The sequence below is a fragment of the Pelodiscus sinensis genome, chromosome 11 (genome assembly GCF_052426305.1).
Source record: "Pelodiscus sinensis isolate ZL-2025 chromosome 11, ASM5242630v1, whole genome shotgun sequence".
Classification (NCBI taxonomy): domain Eukaryota; kingdom Metazoa; phylum Chordata; order Testudines; family Trionychidae; genus Pelodiscus; species Pelodiscus sinensis.
In genome coordinates this window covers 45,700,183-45,718,213 of record NC_143062.1, presented here as the reverse complement: position 1 = coordinate 45,718,213, position 18,031 = coordinate 45,700,183, and the positions used below count along the sequence as shown (strand labels likewise).

Here is an 18,031-nt window from a genome sequence, read left to right as displayed (position 1 = left end):
GTCCAGGAATGGTCTGTAAGGCTAGGTCTATATAGGTAGAGAAAACAAATGTAAAATATGCAACTCCAGCTACAATAATTGTGTAGCTGGAGTCTATGTATCCTACAGCGATTTTCTAGGACAGCTCCACAGCAGGAGGTCAATGGGAGAGGAGTATCATGGTCAACAGGGGCACCCTCAGCATTTGATTTAGCAGGTCTTTACTAGACCCTCCAAATCGAACTCCAGTAGATCAATCTCTAGAGCATCGATTCTCTGATAAGTACGGACAAGGCCTAAGGAATACAAAAGAATTCTTCTCATCCCATCACTAAAATACTCTAAAATACCCACTTCTGGGGTGAAACACAACAGCTGCCGAACAGCGCACAGGAACAGTTAGGAGAATTTCCAAATGTCAAGCAAGGAAGATGGCTGGATTCAAACAGAAGTGCAGGAGAAGATTTGGTCCAGAGAAAAATGCATCTCCTGCATTAATCAGGGAAGCAGGGTTAGCTGTTCAGGCACGCGGACGTGCGTATCACGTGGTGGGAGCAGGAGGTGGGAATCAAGACATAGCCGGGATCACTTACAGAACACGCAGGTTTTTGAGTCCTCTGAAAGCTCCCTCAGCAATGTGGTTGATGGCGTTGTGGCTGAGTCGCAGTACATGCAGTCCTCCCAGGTCTGCCAAGCTCCCCTCGTCCAGTCTGGTCAGGTTGTTATAGGACAATATTCTAAAGAAAAAGCCAACAGAAATGCAGTCACTACCTGGCACTACCTGAGATGCTCTGCAATACCGGTGCGGTCTCCAGGCAGATCTGCACCTCAGGTGCAGTTCCTACAAAACACGGAGTTGCTGTAGGGAGGCAGAACGGGTCAAGTTAGGTGAAAATCAGGTGAGCACAGTTGGCAAGTATCACCAAGGAGAGAGGGGATGACCTGGAGTGTAACAACGAGGGCCCAATCAACTGGCGCTAAGCGCAAGTCAGTCTCTGGCCTTGCCGTGGGACTCATAGGGAGAAGAGTGAAGATGATCACCTTTCCCTCCTGCTTGTTTTGAGGCTGCAAGACGCTGGCACCTCTGAAATCGATGCAGACGCTTTGCATGGGCCTGGCCGTGACATCTTCACAGGGGAGCACGCTAGATGCGGGCGTCTCCACCACTCACCCAATGCCCGTCGAGAGCGCAGGCCAAAGCAATTGCACTGTGTAGCCACCGAATGTGTAGCAATGCACATTTTAATCACCCCGCTGTGGGCAGAGCAAAGGTCCCCCATCACAGCCCTCCTCCTGTCCCTCTGCCCTTTGTCTCCGAGTGCAAAGCATGCTGGAGAGCCCCTAGACGTACAGCAGTGACTAACACGGGAGAGTTTTCCATCCATCCTCTGCGCCCCCCACACAATCCCCTGCACCTGCTCTGTCTGGCCTGAATATGGCTTCCTTGCAATTTTATAGCTGGGAGAGAAAAGTGCTCAGGCAGGCACTGCAAGGGAGGCGAGAAGGCTCCCTGGAGCAGCCAACAGGAGGAAAAGCGGGGAAGAGCTGGTGATGGCTAGCAGCTCTCAGGCAATCCATAGTCCTGCTCTTATAGGAAAATGCCACACACTGCCCCAAGCGCTGCAGCATGGCTACTGGGAAGGTTCGGTGTGGGGAAGTCGCTAGCGCTGTAGTATAGGCAAAGTCATCACTCACTAGTCCCAGGGGGCAGAATGCCTGGCTGGTTGTAGTCAGATTTCCCCTGGGTTGGGGCTACTCCCAGTTTCTGGAGCAGGTCTTCAGGGCTGTTGGATACCAATCTGGGCTGCCCTAAGTTTCACTGGTGACCAAATAAGCCCAATACTAGTGATGTAAATTTCCTCCCCCCCAAAGGTTTGGCATCAACCCAAGCTAAGAAGGACCAGAAAGTTGGCCCTCGGGGTGGGTGACTTAGAACTTCAAGACTAGGTGGAAGTCACTAGAATTTGTGCTCCTAAGTCACTTTGAAAATTTCACACATTTTGCCCTGGCCAAATATTGAAACCCTTTGTATTATGGGCAATGAAAACAATCTCCCAACTCTTTCCACACCTCCAGATTCCTCATATAGCCCTGCCCCATAACCAGCCCACTTAATGTGTCTAGGGCACACATGAAAGTTACTGTGCTAGCCAAAAAACCTAAGTCAAAACAGATATATATTCTTAAGCACTGCAAGTGTCATTGGCTTGGCAAATGAGCCATCTGTCTTTTCAATGTGTGAGCAGGAAGGCGTTGGAAGAAATTCAGCCGGGATTAATGAGTTTCAAGGAGGCATAGGACAACATACTTTCGTTCTTAAAGAAACTGTAGTGTTAGTTATGAAGGACTGGCAACGGATCAAAATTATGTCCTCACCTGCAATTAAGGAATTTGGCTTTGTCTTGCGCACGCACGCACACACAGAGAGACAGACAGACACACAGACAGAAAGGGTACGTCTAGACTAAATGCCTCTGTCGCCAGAGGCATGTAGATTAGGCTACCAGACATAGTAAAATGAAGCGGTGATTTAAATAATCGCTGCTTCATTTAAATTTACATGGCTGCCGCCACGCTGAGCCGACAAATCAAAGGTATTTGTCGACCACCCAGGTAAACCTCATCCCAGGAGGTATACCTGGGTGGTCGACAAATACCTTTGACGTCGACACCCGCGCGTCCAGACTATCGCGCTGAGCCGACTAACAGCTGATCAGCTGTTTGTCGGCTCAGCGCGGCAGCCATGTAAATTTAAATGAAGCGGCGATTATTTAAATCGCCACTTCATTTTACTATGTCTGGTAGCCTAATCTACATGCCTCTAGGGAGGAAGGGAAGGGAAGGGAAGGAGCTAAACCTGGCTAGGGGAAAAACCCAGTTCCCGGTGCCAAGGAGGAGGTGTGGAGTAGAAAGCAGAGTGAATGATGATAATCGTGACACAAAAAGGATTAACCATGGGCAACCTGAGGAAGGCAAACCCCATCCCCGCCCCTTCCACTTGAGGCCCCGCCCCTTCAGCAACCCGCCCCCAAGAGCCAAGCCCTGCCTATCCACAGCCCAATAATTTCTGGCCACCTGGAGGGTGGGCTGCCACGCCATGGCCCCTGCCTTCCCAGGGCACATAGACAATTTTGGGAAGGAAATGCCTTCCCTTGCCTACATTACCTGCCGCCCATGACTGGTACAGCCAGTTTGATATCTTCGGGTGCGTCACATTTTTCAAGAAGTTTCATTCCCATTAAATCAAACTGCTACATAATGGACTTCATTTTTTTTTTTAAGGTCCCAGTCCAGCTCCCCTTTTTCCATTTATATCAACCTGTAATTGGGGGTTTATTCCTCTCTGTAGATGTCCAAGCACCTGATTTGCATGCACAACCAAGCATTTAAGACACCTTCATGGTGGCATAACCTTTCCTTGCTTTGATATCATCTATTCCAGTCCGAACGCCTGGGCTTCATTTTCTGTATTTCCTCCCAACCAGAAGATAGAGACAGACACAGGAAACCTTTTAATGGCCTCATACTCCCCTTCCCTCCCGTGAAAGTGCCCACCCATTTCATGGGCTTTGAGTGAGTCTTTTGAAAACAGTTCCCCATAAAAATGTAGATAGAAAGCCTTCAGGAACTGAAAATCCACAGCTTTAATCATCACAGATGTAATCTGAAGGAGAATTTTCCAATAAGGCCTGAAGCAAGGTCTGCTCAGCCCTATAATATTTTGCAAAGGTGTGTGCTAATGTCCAGATAGCCACCTTCCAAATCTAAACCAAATACAGTCCCCCCTACATTAGAACCAACCCCATTCACACTGGGCATGTCCCAAGGCATTGGCACCTCTTTCTCAGAGGCAAGGTAGATCTGTGATCATTTCCTTCATCTCCTTCCAGATCCATGACTTGGCTGATGGCTGGTGTTCTCCATAGTCCCCAGTGTTCTCCACAGTCAATCCCTCTGTGTCGCTAAATTTGGCCATTCTGCCCAGCTGGCACTAGCCTTCCCTAGAAACGTCCAGTGAACGAAGACGTCTTTCCTTCTGATGCTTTGGGTTTGAGCAAGACCTGGGTGAGGCAAACTGCTGACTCACAGAGAAGGAAATTAGGACTCAGCTCTGAAGTCTGGGAAAGTTCTTAGCACCATCCCGAGCTAGTGAAATATCAAACACGGCTCTTTCTGGAAAGTAGCCAGGGCCACATGCCGAGCGTACACTGCAAAAGGAAGTACCTTTCAGGGCAGCCAGTCTCAGGCCTGTCTGAAAAACAAGGTGATTTGCTCATAATCACGTTCTCCAAACGATATTTCCTTTCTCGTCTTCCAAAAATGTCTGAATTTGAAATCTGGTATCTTAACAAAAGGGGGAAACTCTGAAAACGTTTAGCTGGAAAAGATCTGCTTTAGGGATTATTTGGGTCAGTTCTTTGCACAGTGATCCACAGGAGGTCAGACTAGACCATCACGATGATCTCTACTGACCTGGGACTCTTATGATCTCCCCGCATCTGGCAGAATGAGGCACTAAAGCAGGAGATACAGTCCCATAATAAAACTCAACGTCACCCGTTCTTAGAAAAGATGAGAGAGATTTGTTTTTTAAACCAGACAGCTGGACGTGTTTTAAGGAGCGATTGCTATTCCTGTCAATCTAGCAAGCATCCCAAACGTCTCTCCCTCATCAAAGCATTAGCAACGATGGAGACGCCGACATCTCTCCCCCGAGGCTGTCAGCAGCCGCCGACATTTTTATTTATCAAAAAGATCGCAAGTGAAATGTTCACATCTGGGAATCTCAGGAGAACGAGGCCAACCTGCTTGCCCTCCAGCAGATGAACCCGACGGTAAAAGTAATATGCAAGCAGAAGAGGCAGGAGTAACATACTTCATTCATTGCTTTTGAGTTAGCCTGACCTTAGGTGGTTTAAACGTGATTATGTTTTACAGCTTACATAATAAATAGACTAATAAAGCAAAAGTTTCCTCCAAGCTCTATAGTCAAGTCAGTGCAAGAGAACACAAGTCTTCCAGCTAAGGTACTGCAAACAGAGCCTCAATCGGCTTTTTAACCCCTGTAAACAAACAGATTTTTTTTAAGCAGCTCGTTATGCTCAGCACATTAGGTACAATAAATGCCACAGCACCATCAGGAACAGGCTCGGTAGGACTATGAGGAATCACCTTAATCAACTTACAGCTCATGCAGCTTCTGACAGAACTTCCAGCTCTCAGGGTTGATGTGGGCTATCAAGTTGTTACTGAGGTGAAGTTGGTGGAGAGATGAGAGGCCGTAGAGAGAGCCGCTGTTCACCTGGGTCAGGCTGTTCTGCTCCAGGTGTCTAGGAAGACAAGCAGGATAAATGACAGACTATCCGTATGGGCAGGCACATTTGGATGAAATTTAGGACTGCCAGAAAGAACTGGGAAGCTTTCTATAAAATGTTTACTAAAAAAAAAACCACCACCACCACACTCCACCCTTTCTGTGCATCTCAACACACAGCCAAGCATACGTGCCTCTATGCACACAAACAAAGGACTTGCCGGGGGGGGGGGGGGGGGGAGGTGGGAGCTATTCAATCGTTCTGTGCTCAGATGTGAAAACTGCTTCCCCAACACACTTCATGCCTTCTCCCAATGTCAAACCAGGAGTTACATCCCAGAGCTCGGCTGCAAATGGTACTGCCCAAATTCTTTCATAGCCCCTATAGAACAGGACAGCGCTAATTACTGCATACCAGCAAACTTTAAGGAGCCTCTGGCTGTGTGTTTTAATGTGTACTCTAATAAAGAAGAAAGCACCAATCAAGAATATCCCACTTAATTGCTTATCAGTCATCTGTAGGAAGAGCTTTTATTTCTACAGCGATCTAGATTTTGCAGTACTTTTAAATCCTACGTACAGTGAAACGCTTTAAGAGGAATGTGTCTTGAGTCAACAGATAAAAAAAAAAAAAAAACAACTTTGTTACCTGACACCTGCTATATATACTCATGCAAGTCTGAAGACAATGGTATTTGGGGAGAAGGAAATAGGAAGGAAGATGAGTGTACATGGGATCAAACTAGAGAACATAGAGAAGTTCACGTATTTGGGGAGCAACATGACATTATCTAGACTGTAAGAAGGAAATAGCAACTAGAATGGCAAAAGCAATAGATAAGATCTGGAAAAGTAAAGCGATTAGCTTAGGAACAAAGCTGAGTCTTGAAAATGTGTGTATTTAGCAGCATGTTGTACAGTGAGACATAGGTGATAACAAAAGATTCGAAGAGAAGGATATTGGCATTCAAGGGAAGTTGTCATAGAAAAGATCCCGAGAAGAGGACGGATGCAGAAGGTCACCAATGAGGAATTAAATAGAAAGATACAACCAAAAGAGAACCTACTGCAGAAGGTTATACAACGGAAGTTACAGCTATTCGGGCATATCTGCAGAATGAACGAAGAGCGAAAAGTGAAGACCCTGATATTCGGCATAATGGATGGTCCGATGAGGAGAGGCAGGCCCCACAGAGAATGGGTAGATGATATGGTAGACTGGTACAGAGCTAGTCTACAGAAACTAAGCCACTCTGCACTGGACAGGGAAAGAAGGAAGGAAATAGTGAGGGAGGCACTGGACACCAACGGGCATTGAGCCCATGGTTGTTGATGATGATGAAGAAGTGAGTGCACACACCGGCACACGCACTTAACCTTGCCTACAATACAGTGTGTACTATTGATCTAACTTCGGGTTTTATACTGCTGCTCCTCACCACCGCATCTGTGTGCCTTCCGTGTCAAGTCAACAGCAAAGCTCCTATCAGCCCTCATGGGGTCTCTGGCGCTTCTCCCTTTTTGGGATCAACACCATGCTTGGGTTAGAGTTTAGGTTGGGCTGGGCACTTCAAGCGGAAGGGGAAAGAACAGGATACTTCCCTGCTTCCCCACCCACAAACCCTGAATGATCTGGGGGTGGGGGAGCACATGAAGTCTTCTCCCTCCCTTGCCTACCCCTTCTCCCTAGGTGCCCATGCCCTGGTGGTGGGAGGAGACTTCACATGCTCCGCCTTCTGCCCCAGGCCAATCAGGGCTTGGAGGCAGGGGAGCGGGCCAAGTCTCCTCCCACCCTGCCAGGAGCACATGGCACTTCTAAGCACTGCGTGCTCCTGGCAGGGTGGAGGAAACTTTGTGCACTTTCTCCTGCCCCCTAATTGGGGTGGGGGCGGGGGAGCAGCAGGGCCTCTGTAGGCCAGATCAACCCGCTTGGTGGGCCGAATCTGGCCCGTGGAGGCCCTTTTGCCCACCCCTAGGTTTAGGTATTTGTTTGGGTTTTTGGGGGGGAGAGAGGTCAGGGAATTGATTGGGCTTTGGAAAGAAAAGGGCGTTTGAATTACGTTAGAAAGAAATCTTAGGAAACAGCGCAGGGCCTAAGGAATACGCATGTCTACGTTCCAAGAGGAGTCTACCTTGAACGTAAGCCAGAAAAGGCAGATCTGAAGTCTTACTAGAGGCACTCGAGCTGGCCACGCAGTGAAAGGGGAGGGAGACTGCTGTTAAATCCATCTGTCCAGCCCCCATTCCAAGGACAGTCCCCTAATCCCAGCGGTAATGCAAGGAGAGCCTGCCATGCGAGGCGTGCAGCTGCGTCCCCAGGCAGGGCCCCTTTGAAGTCCACGGGCCCCCCGAGGCAGAATGCACACACAGGCCTTCAGTCTATGCACACACACACACGGCCTGTGAAGTAATCCCTTCTGGACGCCGTGCACCACGCAGCTGGCGGGTAGCTTTCACAAGCCCTGGATCTCTGGGATCACATTCCAAGCGGGGGGAATATATCAGTGTCCTATCTCCACGTAGCAGGAGGGGGTTCTCAGGACACTAAAGTCAGGGCAGCATCCGAGAGGAGAGATCCATGGGAATGTGCCTGGAAACTGATCTCTGTTGCACTAGCGTAATACAGCCCGGACTACCGGTCAAGCCCAGGCCACCAAACGTCACACACTGGCAGAGGGAAACCGTGTGCTGAGGACGGGAAAGGGTTCTTTGCAGCTGTGCCCTGGGCATGGCACAGAACGCGGCAGCAGTCGCGGAATTAAACCTTTCCCCTCCTTTTACAACTGCCTCTTGTACAGCAGTTCCGAGGTGGCAAAGCAGAGCAGAGCCTGGGCATCTAGCGGGTGAGAGGCAGAACTGAGGAACTCAAAGCACAAAAATCCTCCACCTTTTGTTGTCCGGCAGCAGGTCATATGTCAAGAGCACTCCTACCCACACTCCCCAGACCCTGGGGGAGCTTGAGGCAAAGTGGGGGAAAGGAGGAGATCATGGGAGACATCCAGACTGCACAGAAGAAGCGGAAAAAAAAAAAATCTTTCCCTCTAACTTACAGGACTTGCATCTTGGCCAGACCCCAGAAGGCCCCGTCAGTCAGTTTGCTTATGTTGTTGCGCTGCAGCTTCAGCACGTCTAAGCTGTCCAGTCCGTGGAACGTCAGGCCTTCAATCAGGCGGATGCGATTCCGGTTTAACTCCCTAAAATCAGCAACACCATAGAAATGTATGAAATCCCCGTCCTTTGTCCGGACATCTTCTGCGTGACGCACAACGGGGGTAGGCATGCCGACAGCCTCCCCGGGAACTGTTCCCATGAGAGAGCAGGAGGGCATCAGAAACGGGCCAGGAAAGTCACCAAGATCATTCACTCTTCAACAAACACCTCCCTGAGCAAACTCAGGGCTTAAATTCTCAGAGTATTTTCCAGCGCTTCCCCTCCCCCCATTCTGGGGTGTCAGCCTTGTGGATTTGCAACTATTTACCAGAGCTATGCTCCAGTTAATTTAAGCCTTGAGCAAATGCCAATATAGGGCAGTAAGTAAAATGGATGTGAAGTAGCAATCCCCTCCGCCATATACGTTTTAAGGAACCATTTAAACTTTCCATCAATTGAGTTCAAACATCACACTTCACCTGTCCCAAGGCAGAAGCACCATTCCAACCGTACAACGAGGGACCAGCATTATAACCTCTATTTATAAAGGTTTGTAACAGGCCAGAAAAAAATTTACTCTGACAAAGAAATGTCAAGGGCGACCCCAGATGCTAATTTTATTACCAGCTTGGAAAGATAACCTTCAGTTTCCTTAACAACATGAGTCTTTTCCCCTATTTTAAGTAAGCAATAAATAAAGGTTTCCAATGAGACCTCCAAAATGTTTTCTTTATTAAGCAGTTTTTTAAGCAACGGAAACTTTAAATAAAACTCAGGAAAGCCAGTTTTTCTGTGCACTATGCCCACAGACAATACTTAACCACTGATAATACTTAACCTGGGTGACAACTTGTCCCAAGGGCATTAGAACAGGTCATTCTACATCATGGCATGCGTCAGATCTAGACACCAGGGTGAAATGCCAGCCCCACTAAATGAAGTCAAGAGGCAAAACTCTCATTGACTGGGAGAGGGGCAGGATTCACTCAGTATCGTGCACGAAGAATGGATAAAGAGCTTTAAACAGGAAAGTCAAACTTTTCTACTCCACTCCAGCCTGCCTCCAATTGTGCACCTACACTCCTGTGCTGTGCGTGTACAGCCGTTACCTGGACACCAGCGTGGGGGGCTGCAAAACCAACCCAATGGAGGCACCTCCTCCAATTCCCAGTGGGAGCCAAGGAAGCAGCTGTCACACCAGCATGGGCTCTACACAGGTTGGGAGGGGAAGCAGCGGTGAGTGATGGGGGAGGGGGATTAACATCCCCCTTTAATGCTGTTCTAGCATCCTTTGTGCTAGATAAAAGATTGTTTCAAGCTAGGGATGTAAAGGGTTAACTGGCTAAGCGGTTAGCCAGTAAGCATCTGCCTTACCAGCGCACTTACCTGGGTAACCGGTTAATCAGCCGCCTAAGTGAAGCAGCCCCTCCTCACAACACAGAGACCCTCCCAACCAGAGCAGCCCCCACCCACAACACGGTGTGGTGGGCCCAGTCTGGCCGGAGCAGCCCCCCGCCACAGGATCCCAGTTAACCGGTTAACCTTTTAAACAGGCTTTTACCTCCCTATTTCAAACTTGACTCTTCCCGCTCTGCAGCATTGCTAATGATACTATTCAACCGTATATCACCTGGAAAGTTACATAGGGGGTATTCTAAAACTCTGACAACCTCATCACTACCCCTTCGTGTATGCAGCACTGTAAAAGTAGGTGTACATTCCTAGAGCCATATAGGGGAAAACAGAAGGAAGGTTTTTGAATGAGTCTAAGGGGCTTAGGAGCACAAATACCAATGACTCTCCAAGGAACTTGGGCTCCTAAATAGCCTACGTGTTCCTCAAAGCCTCCAGAGAGATGTTCACGCCTGAAGAAACTGTAAATCCAAATTTGCACCCATGTACATACGAAGTCAAGCATTTCCTAAGCAAGCATCCCAACGGACAAGCATAATGTGTCTGGGTAGTTGGAGCAGTTACTAACCGAAGCACCAGAGAGAGACTAGCCCTTTGGCCCTGCCCCTTTGACTGAGGCCCCGACCACCAGAGCTCCGAGCCCCTCTGTCCTACGGCCGGAGTCACAAGGCGGCCTCAGCTGCCTAACACCCTCGCCGGTCCGAGTTGCCCCATGTACCCCAGCTGGCCCCACCCCCATTCCACTCTCCAGACCCCTGACGGGAGCTGAGCCCCGCCAGCTTCAAGAGAGAGGGAGGGCGGGGCCTCCTGGCAGAACATGGGCGGGGCCAGAGCCTGGGTTAGAGGAAGCTTCGCCTCCCCTGACCTTCAATACCCAACAACCGTGACGAAAACATCTTATGGGTTTGCTTACCACGGCGGTGATGGTTTGCCTTTTAGAAGCCATAGTTTCATTTTTATATAAGCTCTTTTTTGCAAACAGAGCTTAATCCTAAGCCTACCGAACTCTGTGAAAAGACTGCAGCAGGCTTTAGAACAGGCCAGCAAAGGGGAAGAGTAAATCTATTCAACTGACTGTTTGCACATCAAGCACATTTACAGATGCCGATGTAGATCTCTTGCCTACGTAAGCTCACGCTGCACGGCAGCCAAGACAACAGCAATGTGTGTTAGCTCATCACAAGTACTATTTTCTCTGTTCAAATGTCACTGCACCGTTTAACGACCTTCCTTCGTTGCATTTTTATTGCCGCATAAAGATACCTGTGTGGTCTCAAAAAAGTAACGCTGTCACTGAGCTCTTCCCCCTCCCCCAACCAAAAAAATTTTACTGGCTGTTTTATGGGAAGCAGATACACTTGATATTGTAAACAACTGAGACGCTGATCAGTTAACATGTTTTCATCTCAGAAGAATGATCTAAATAAGTGAATAGGTGTGAGACGCACAGACACACAGATGCACAACGTCCGTGCGTCCCCCCCCCCCCCCATCTTCCCCTCCCCGCGACTTTGTTTTATTAGGTGTCACCATAGGACTATTAAATATAGCTTATTCCAAGTTTTATAGATGTCGGGTGAGGAAGGGTTGCATTTGGTGTGCATGCCCTCAGGGAAATTTCGTCTCCATAAAGCTTGGTTAACCTTAATTAAAGTGCACATTTCTACTCACAGTTGTGTTAGCCTGGGTAACTTGAATGCCTTCACAGGAAGCTGGGTGATCCTGTTTTTACTCAGCCGAAGTGTTAGCAGGGACCGTGACAGGCTATCAAACGCACCAGGCTCCAGGGTGCTGATTCTGTTGCTCCCCAGGTTGCTGTAATAAATCAGCATGGAAAACATAGTGGTTGCATCAGAGGCCTTCATTGTTCAGCTATTGGCCTTTGTTTGGTCTCCAAACTGAGACCCACGGCGTTGGAATTGGGGACAAATGAAAACAAACTGGCTTTCCCAGAGTGCCTTGCCAGCACCTAGCAACAGAAGCTGCGGCGTGCTCAGTACCACCTACTCCAGAGGAGGAGATAGTCAGGGGTGACTTGGAGCCCCACTGCTGTCACCCCATTCTGGGGGCCCCAGTGCCAGAAATGGAGGGCCTCCACAGAGGAGTGGGAGCAGACTCAAGGCAGATATGCTCATTATGCGCCAACAGGCCTTGGGAGCAGAACCCGTGGAGACGGTTTTAAACACATCCTGAAGGAGCATTATTCTGCACCTTCTAGAACACACACACACACACACACACACACACACACACACACACACTAGTGACAGCATATGCATCACACACACACACACACACACACACACACACAGATTAGTGACAGCATGTGCATCAAGATTATGCCATGTTTTTCTGGCCTGGCTCAAGGGAGAACACCAAGGCATTGCCCAACAGCCATATTAACGGGACTACTCAACCACGAGGAAAACAGCCACTTTTCCCCAGATGCACGGGTCTGATTTCAGAAGCGAGGCACAGACTTCAGGGCAGACAAACATCCCTCCAGGATGGTCTGGGCTATGTACGCTTCACCCTGCCTCAACCTGGGGATGGACCAGACAACACCCTCTCTTCCAGCCTTATGTTTCTAGGACTCTCATTAAAGAAGAGTTGGATTTCACTGCTCTAGATAGTTGTTTGGGTTTCAGGCTTCCATAGCAATGCAGGATATCCGTACCTGAAGGGCACACATGCCTTTCTCTGTCATTGGACACCGTGCCCGGTGCAGCTGGCAAAATAATACCCTGGCCTAATTCAGAGATCCCAAAAAGATGAGCCTGGCAAGGGGTGGGGTAGGGAGACCAGAGACCAAAAAACAGGCTGAGTTTTAATCCGCTGTTGCGCTCAGAACCCAGAAGTCAAACGCTCGCTTTGAAATGGTTGTTCCCGGACCTTTTTTAAAGGCCTCCCTCTCATTGCGGTAACTCGACAAGCGCTGCTCTGAACCAGCAGAACTTACAGCTCCTTGATGGGAAGTCCCTGTGGAAAGCAGCCGCTTCGTATTTCCATGATGTCATTGGAACTCAGGTCCAACGTTTCCAGGGCAACGTAAGGCTTCAGCGGACTCGCTTCAATGCTGCGGATCCTGTTGTGATGCCTGAAACAGACAGGAGGAGAATTGGAGAATCTCAGTTTTCTTAAAAGGAAAAAAAAAAAAATGAAACCAGAGAGAGTAATGAATACCATCGCTCTCCAGTTAGCTTTCCACGCTGGTATTCAATGTATTTCTGAAGCAACAATCCAATCAGAAACCAGTGTCAGAGAAATGTGTGCTAGCCCCCTATTGCTTCTCTGGCTAGTCAGACTGCAGTAAATCACAAACATGTGCAAGACTAACTACGGAGTCCACGGATGCATTTTCCTTCCAGAGAGTTGGGTCCAAGGCTGGATACCTCCCCATTCCCTAGCTCCCAAAATAAATGTATTATGAAGAGACTACAGGATTGGGATTCTCCCAGGAATTCTCCCAGTGGCGACTAAGGATGGCCAAGATTCCAACGTTACACACGCAGGCTGGGATTTTTCAAAGGGAGATAGATAAACAGACCCTCAAATCCCGGTGAAAGTCTCTGGGAGTTGTTTGCCTAGTGGCGAGGCCCTTTAGAAAAAAGTCCCAGCTCTAAACTGGATTACAATGATGTCTGACGCATAGAGGCAGTATGCAAGGGCTTGATCCCGTAATCGCTTCCTAGCAGAGTGTTTGCTACCCTAGACCAAACAGTGTGCTTAGAATTCCTCTCGGCACTAAGCATTGCACTCCAGTGTTTGTGGGATCTGGCCCCAAACTAAGGACACGAGCCAGCTGCAGTTTCATCCACAGTCTGGAGACTTAACATGGAATTGTTTTGCTCACAGAAAGCACTGCAAATCACTCACAGGATTTCCACAGCTGTCAAACAATTAAAGCGCTCCCAATTGGTTTGCACCTGGAGAGGTTTGCTTTAAAATAAAAGCTCTCCCTTTTCTTTCTAACTCCTTTTTTGGCCTGACTCAGAACTCACTCACTCTCTCTCTCTCTGGCATTAGACACAAGAAATAAAGCAGATGACTGACATGAATTTAGACCAGCATGAACAGTCATTGATATTACCGGCATGGCTGAAACAGACAGCTCTAAATAGAGACATTCACAGACACTTGAGAACCTGCTGAATAATAAGAGATAGCAAAGTGATTTCAGACAAAGGCTACAACTTAATCACGCCAACTCCTCTCAAGTAAAGGGGGAGGTGTGCAAAGCCAGCTGCCAGCCAAAGCATTCTTGAATGCAAAATGGGAACACCAGGCTCTACTGATGCAGAGGAATCTCTTTGAAACAAACACTTGCCCGAATGGGATCCAATGTTCACACGCAGGGATTTATCTTTGAACATGTCCCTTTGCCATCTCCCTCTGTTTCCGGACCCTCCCCGCCTTTAAAAGTCCAGACAAAACCCTTTCATAGGAACCCAGCTCACAGAATTGAAAATACCTAAAAACAACAAATGTTTCAATTCACAAATGGTGAATTGAAAACGCTTCTAACGCAGGAGGAGGAAAGGTCACTCTCCACCGCATAATGTTCTCTCTCCCTCTCATTAATAAAAACAGATTGTTTCTCCAAAGATTAAGCTGGTCCTTTGAAGAGAAGGGCCGTGTCGCATTTAAATGAGTCTGTTTCAAACATCACACTGTCCGATGACTCACCCTTGGAATGTGATGAGACAAATTCTCATTTATGCTAAGGGTGAAACTATCAAGAGAGGTCTCAATGGTTTAGGAGTCTAAATCCCATTGAAAGTCCGTGGGATTTAGGATCCCAAGTCACTCAGCCACTTGTGAACATTTTATCCTAAGGCCCTTTTTGCATCACCCTAGCCATGAAAAGGGATCTTATAGTGAGGAAAGCCCCTTTGTATGAGGCCTAAGTGGCATAAACAGGATGAGAATCAAGCCCTTTATCCTGAAATTGGGAAAAAAAGGTTCTTTAAAAACATTTGAAATGATTTTATTTTTACTCCCCTTGGCGATACATGCAAAGGTCTTTTCAGCAGGGAAGACACATAGTTCAGCCTATTCATTCCTGCAAGGAATTCTATAGGAGAGGGACCCCCCTAAGCACAGATGGAGCCCCAAAGAGTATGTCTCCACAGCAATAAAAGCCCCACAGCAGGAGCCCAAGCATCTACACAGTGATTTTTAACCCAAAGCCTGAGCCTCAATCAGCAGCCCTGAACCAGCCGTGTGGTTTTTTTAATCCCCAGGCAGACATACCCAATGAATTAGTGCTCATAGCCTGACTGCTTATTCTGACTGTATGCCTAGGGGGAAATGGTGCAATTGACTATGCAAAAGGGGCTGTCAGAGCCATAAATTAAACACCTGGAAAAAAGAATTTCCCTTGCGCCGACTGCACCATAGCATTCATCTGAATTTGTCATGTCAGCAGGTTCCAATTTTCAGACAGAGATATGATTTATCATGCTGACAAGGTCCCTTTCAAATTAATGCAATAAGAAGTAAGGTTAAAACAAACAGTGGTTGAAACCCCAATTCAGGAAAGTACCTAAACACATGCCTAAACTTTAAGCAACATCCTTAAATCCATTTGTGTGTTCACCTAAACATACACCTAAAACATAAGTCTCAAAGGGGTAGCCGTATTAGCCTGTAACTTTAAAAACAAGGAGTCCTGTGGCACCTTAGGGACTAACAAAAATATAAAATATCATGACCTAAAATATATAGTATCATGACCTTTCATGGGCAAAACCCACTTCCTCAGATGACGTAAAAGAGAAACACCTTCTTAAGTGGTTACCTAAATAGGAAAAACTTAAACAATGAATAGTCTGGTAGAATTTTAAAAACTAACAAAACATGTAGCTGGTATCATGAGCTTTTGTGGGCACAGCCCACTTCTTCAGTTGGGCCGAATTCCTAAATAGAAGTAAACTTAAGCATGTGTTTCAAAGCTCTGCTGAACTAGGGACTATGCATTCAACTCTGATCCAAGACTTTTTGTAATTGCAATCAGAATCCAGCTGTAAATTACCAGGAATTCTAAATTCATACAAAAGAACATTAAAAAAAAAAAAAATCTATAGACTACCTGGTGATTACTAAAAAGCAGCAACTCTTTAAGATGAAATGGCTTTGGATGTGCAGAGCACCCCAGAAGTAGAAACAGATGCTTTTTTTAAATATTAATATATGTATATAATGCATGTAAAGCACAATGCTCCAGAGTTTACAATTGGGCCCCCTTTAAGAAGGAAAGGAAAAGGTAGGTCAAGTAGAAGATACTATTTTGGCTTGAGACATGTTCAAGCAGTTTCCAGGTGACTTTTGTCTGTTCAGCTGCTGCTTTTTCTTGTGCTGCAGCTGGTGGCTTGAGGAGGGTGGTTTATTTCACAGAGGAGAGCCAAATTTCTCTTTTTCTCCCTTTCAAAGATGGGCCAGCTCCAATGATCAGTAAACGACTCCCTGCACCACCTCCAGCTGGTTCCAGCTGGGGAGCATCAGACACTTTGCTGCAAACGCTGCGCCATCTCCGAACATCACACTTCAAACAAAACCAACCCCGACAACTTTTCCTATACACAGCGTGCGAGATAAATACAACATATTCCAAAACTTCTCCAGCTTGATTACATTGTCTTTGTCATGTGTTCAATAGGAACACAGCTTAACCCTTCCCATTACTGCTTGGGGCTTTCTTGCTCCATTCTCTTCCGTACCTTTCCTAAGGCAATGTGAACACGGAGTAAATTGCGAGGCTGTTATGACCCTTTCAGCAATGACTGGGAAAGGGAGGGATTCTACTGAGTGGTTTTTTTTCAAGCTTCCTAAGCTGCACAAGTTAGAGATGAAATGTTAATGAAAATGTCTGATCAGCCTTGAAACAAATTAATGGTGCTCCCACAACCAATTTATTGCCAAGTATCTCCTCCCCCCAGTAGCACTGCCCATGGGAACAATTTTACGGTCTCATTTCAGCCATTGCTAACCGCAAGAGTACACGATGACTGTGCTTAATATGAGATCTCGTAATTAGAGCCAGGACTGGCAGCCAAGTCTCTGACCACCTACCTTCTACTTCCAGCTACTCATGCCCGGGGCATGTCACTTAACCCTTAGCTACCTTCTGTTTATTCACCTGTCTTGACTAGGATGCTGTGAGGCTAACACTCATTCAGGTCTGTAACGGCTGTTAAACACTTCACCTAAAAGGTGCAAAATGAGCAAAATATTCTAAATGCAAAGTAAATCTGACCTCCCACGCTATAGTAGCTTTATTAGTGTTTGAACCAAATCCTTGTGAAGCTGTGCCTGCAGGTATGCCAAACTACTCCGAGGAACCTCACAAACTATCCACTCCCCAGCCTAGCCAAATGCTGGGAGCCAGTTCCCAACAAGTAGCAAATATTCCTAGGCAACCTTCGGCACTGCTCAACTGCTTACACTTTTACAAGCAAATGGAATGTGCACAGGAAATAAACAAGGAGGACTAGAGGGGACGGGGGTTATGCAGAAGAAGAGACAGGTGCAAGTTCAAAAGACCACAGCATTACCCAGGAAGCCAACAATGTATTTTAGAGGTAAAATTACACCTTAATCCCAGCAGATATCCCCAGTGCTAAATGTCTTAGTGAATATTTAATGATAAACAGGCTGGGAAGGCATTTTCAACGAGTACTAACTGGAGAAGCATTCACCTTCCACGGCTACAGAGGGCTTACTACAGTAACGGTTCATTGACAAATTCAGCTTAGGGCAGGGCTACTCAACATGTGGCCCACGGCCCATTTGTTTGTGGCCAGCAGTGCAGTTTGGGTTGACACGGGGCTCAACACGCAGCCCAGGGATGGGAGCCAAAACAAAAAAGGAGTCAATAGAATAGTCTTCAGTTGATATGTGTTTTAGTAGTTAAATCCCTGGACTGTCATTGCTGATTAAAAGTGCTGACATATGGGTGGGAATCCGGTAAATATTGCATTTTATTAATAACAGAAGTGACTTAAACGGGGTCGGTGTGTTGTGCGGTCTTCCCTTAATCTTTGTATTCATGCCCATCAGGTTGAAAGAAGCTATTTGCATATATATTTGCATGTACGTGCAACCACACTTAAGTTGCGACCCTCGGCACGTGCCCCGGAGCTTCCAAAGTTGAGTAGCCCTGACTTAGGGCGTTGT

At 47.2% G+C, this 18,031-nt stretch overlaps 1 protein-coding gene across 1 annotated transcript in view; it reads right to left on the bottom strand.

Moving 5' to 3' along the window:
- LRIG1 (leucine rich repeats and immunoglobulin like domains 1) overlaps positions 1-18,031 on the bottom strand; it is a 171,562-nt gene that overhangs the window by 29,719 nt on the left and 123,812 nt on the right. The window contains exons 4-8 of the mRNA XM_006120052.3: positions 12,816-12,953; positions 11,528-11,671; positions 8,344-8,487; positions 5,166-5,309; positions 573-716 (exon numbers count right to left, since the gene is read on the bottom strand). Of these exons, the coding sequence (XP_006120114.3) occupies positions 573-716; positions 5,166-5,309; positions 8,344-8,487; positions 11,528-11,671; positions 12,816-12,953 (714 nt within the window). The remainder of the gene's footprint in view (positions 1-572; positions 717-5,165; positions 5,310-8,343; positions 8,488-11,527; positions 11,672-12,815; positions 12,954-18,031) is intronic.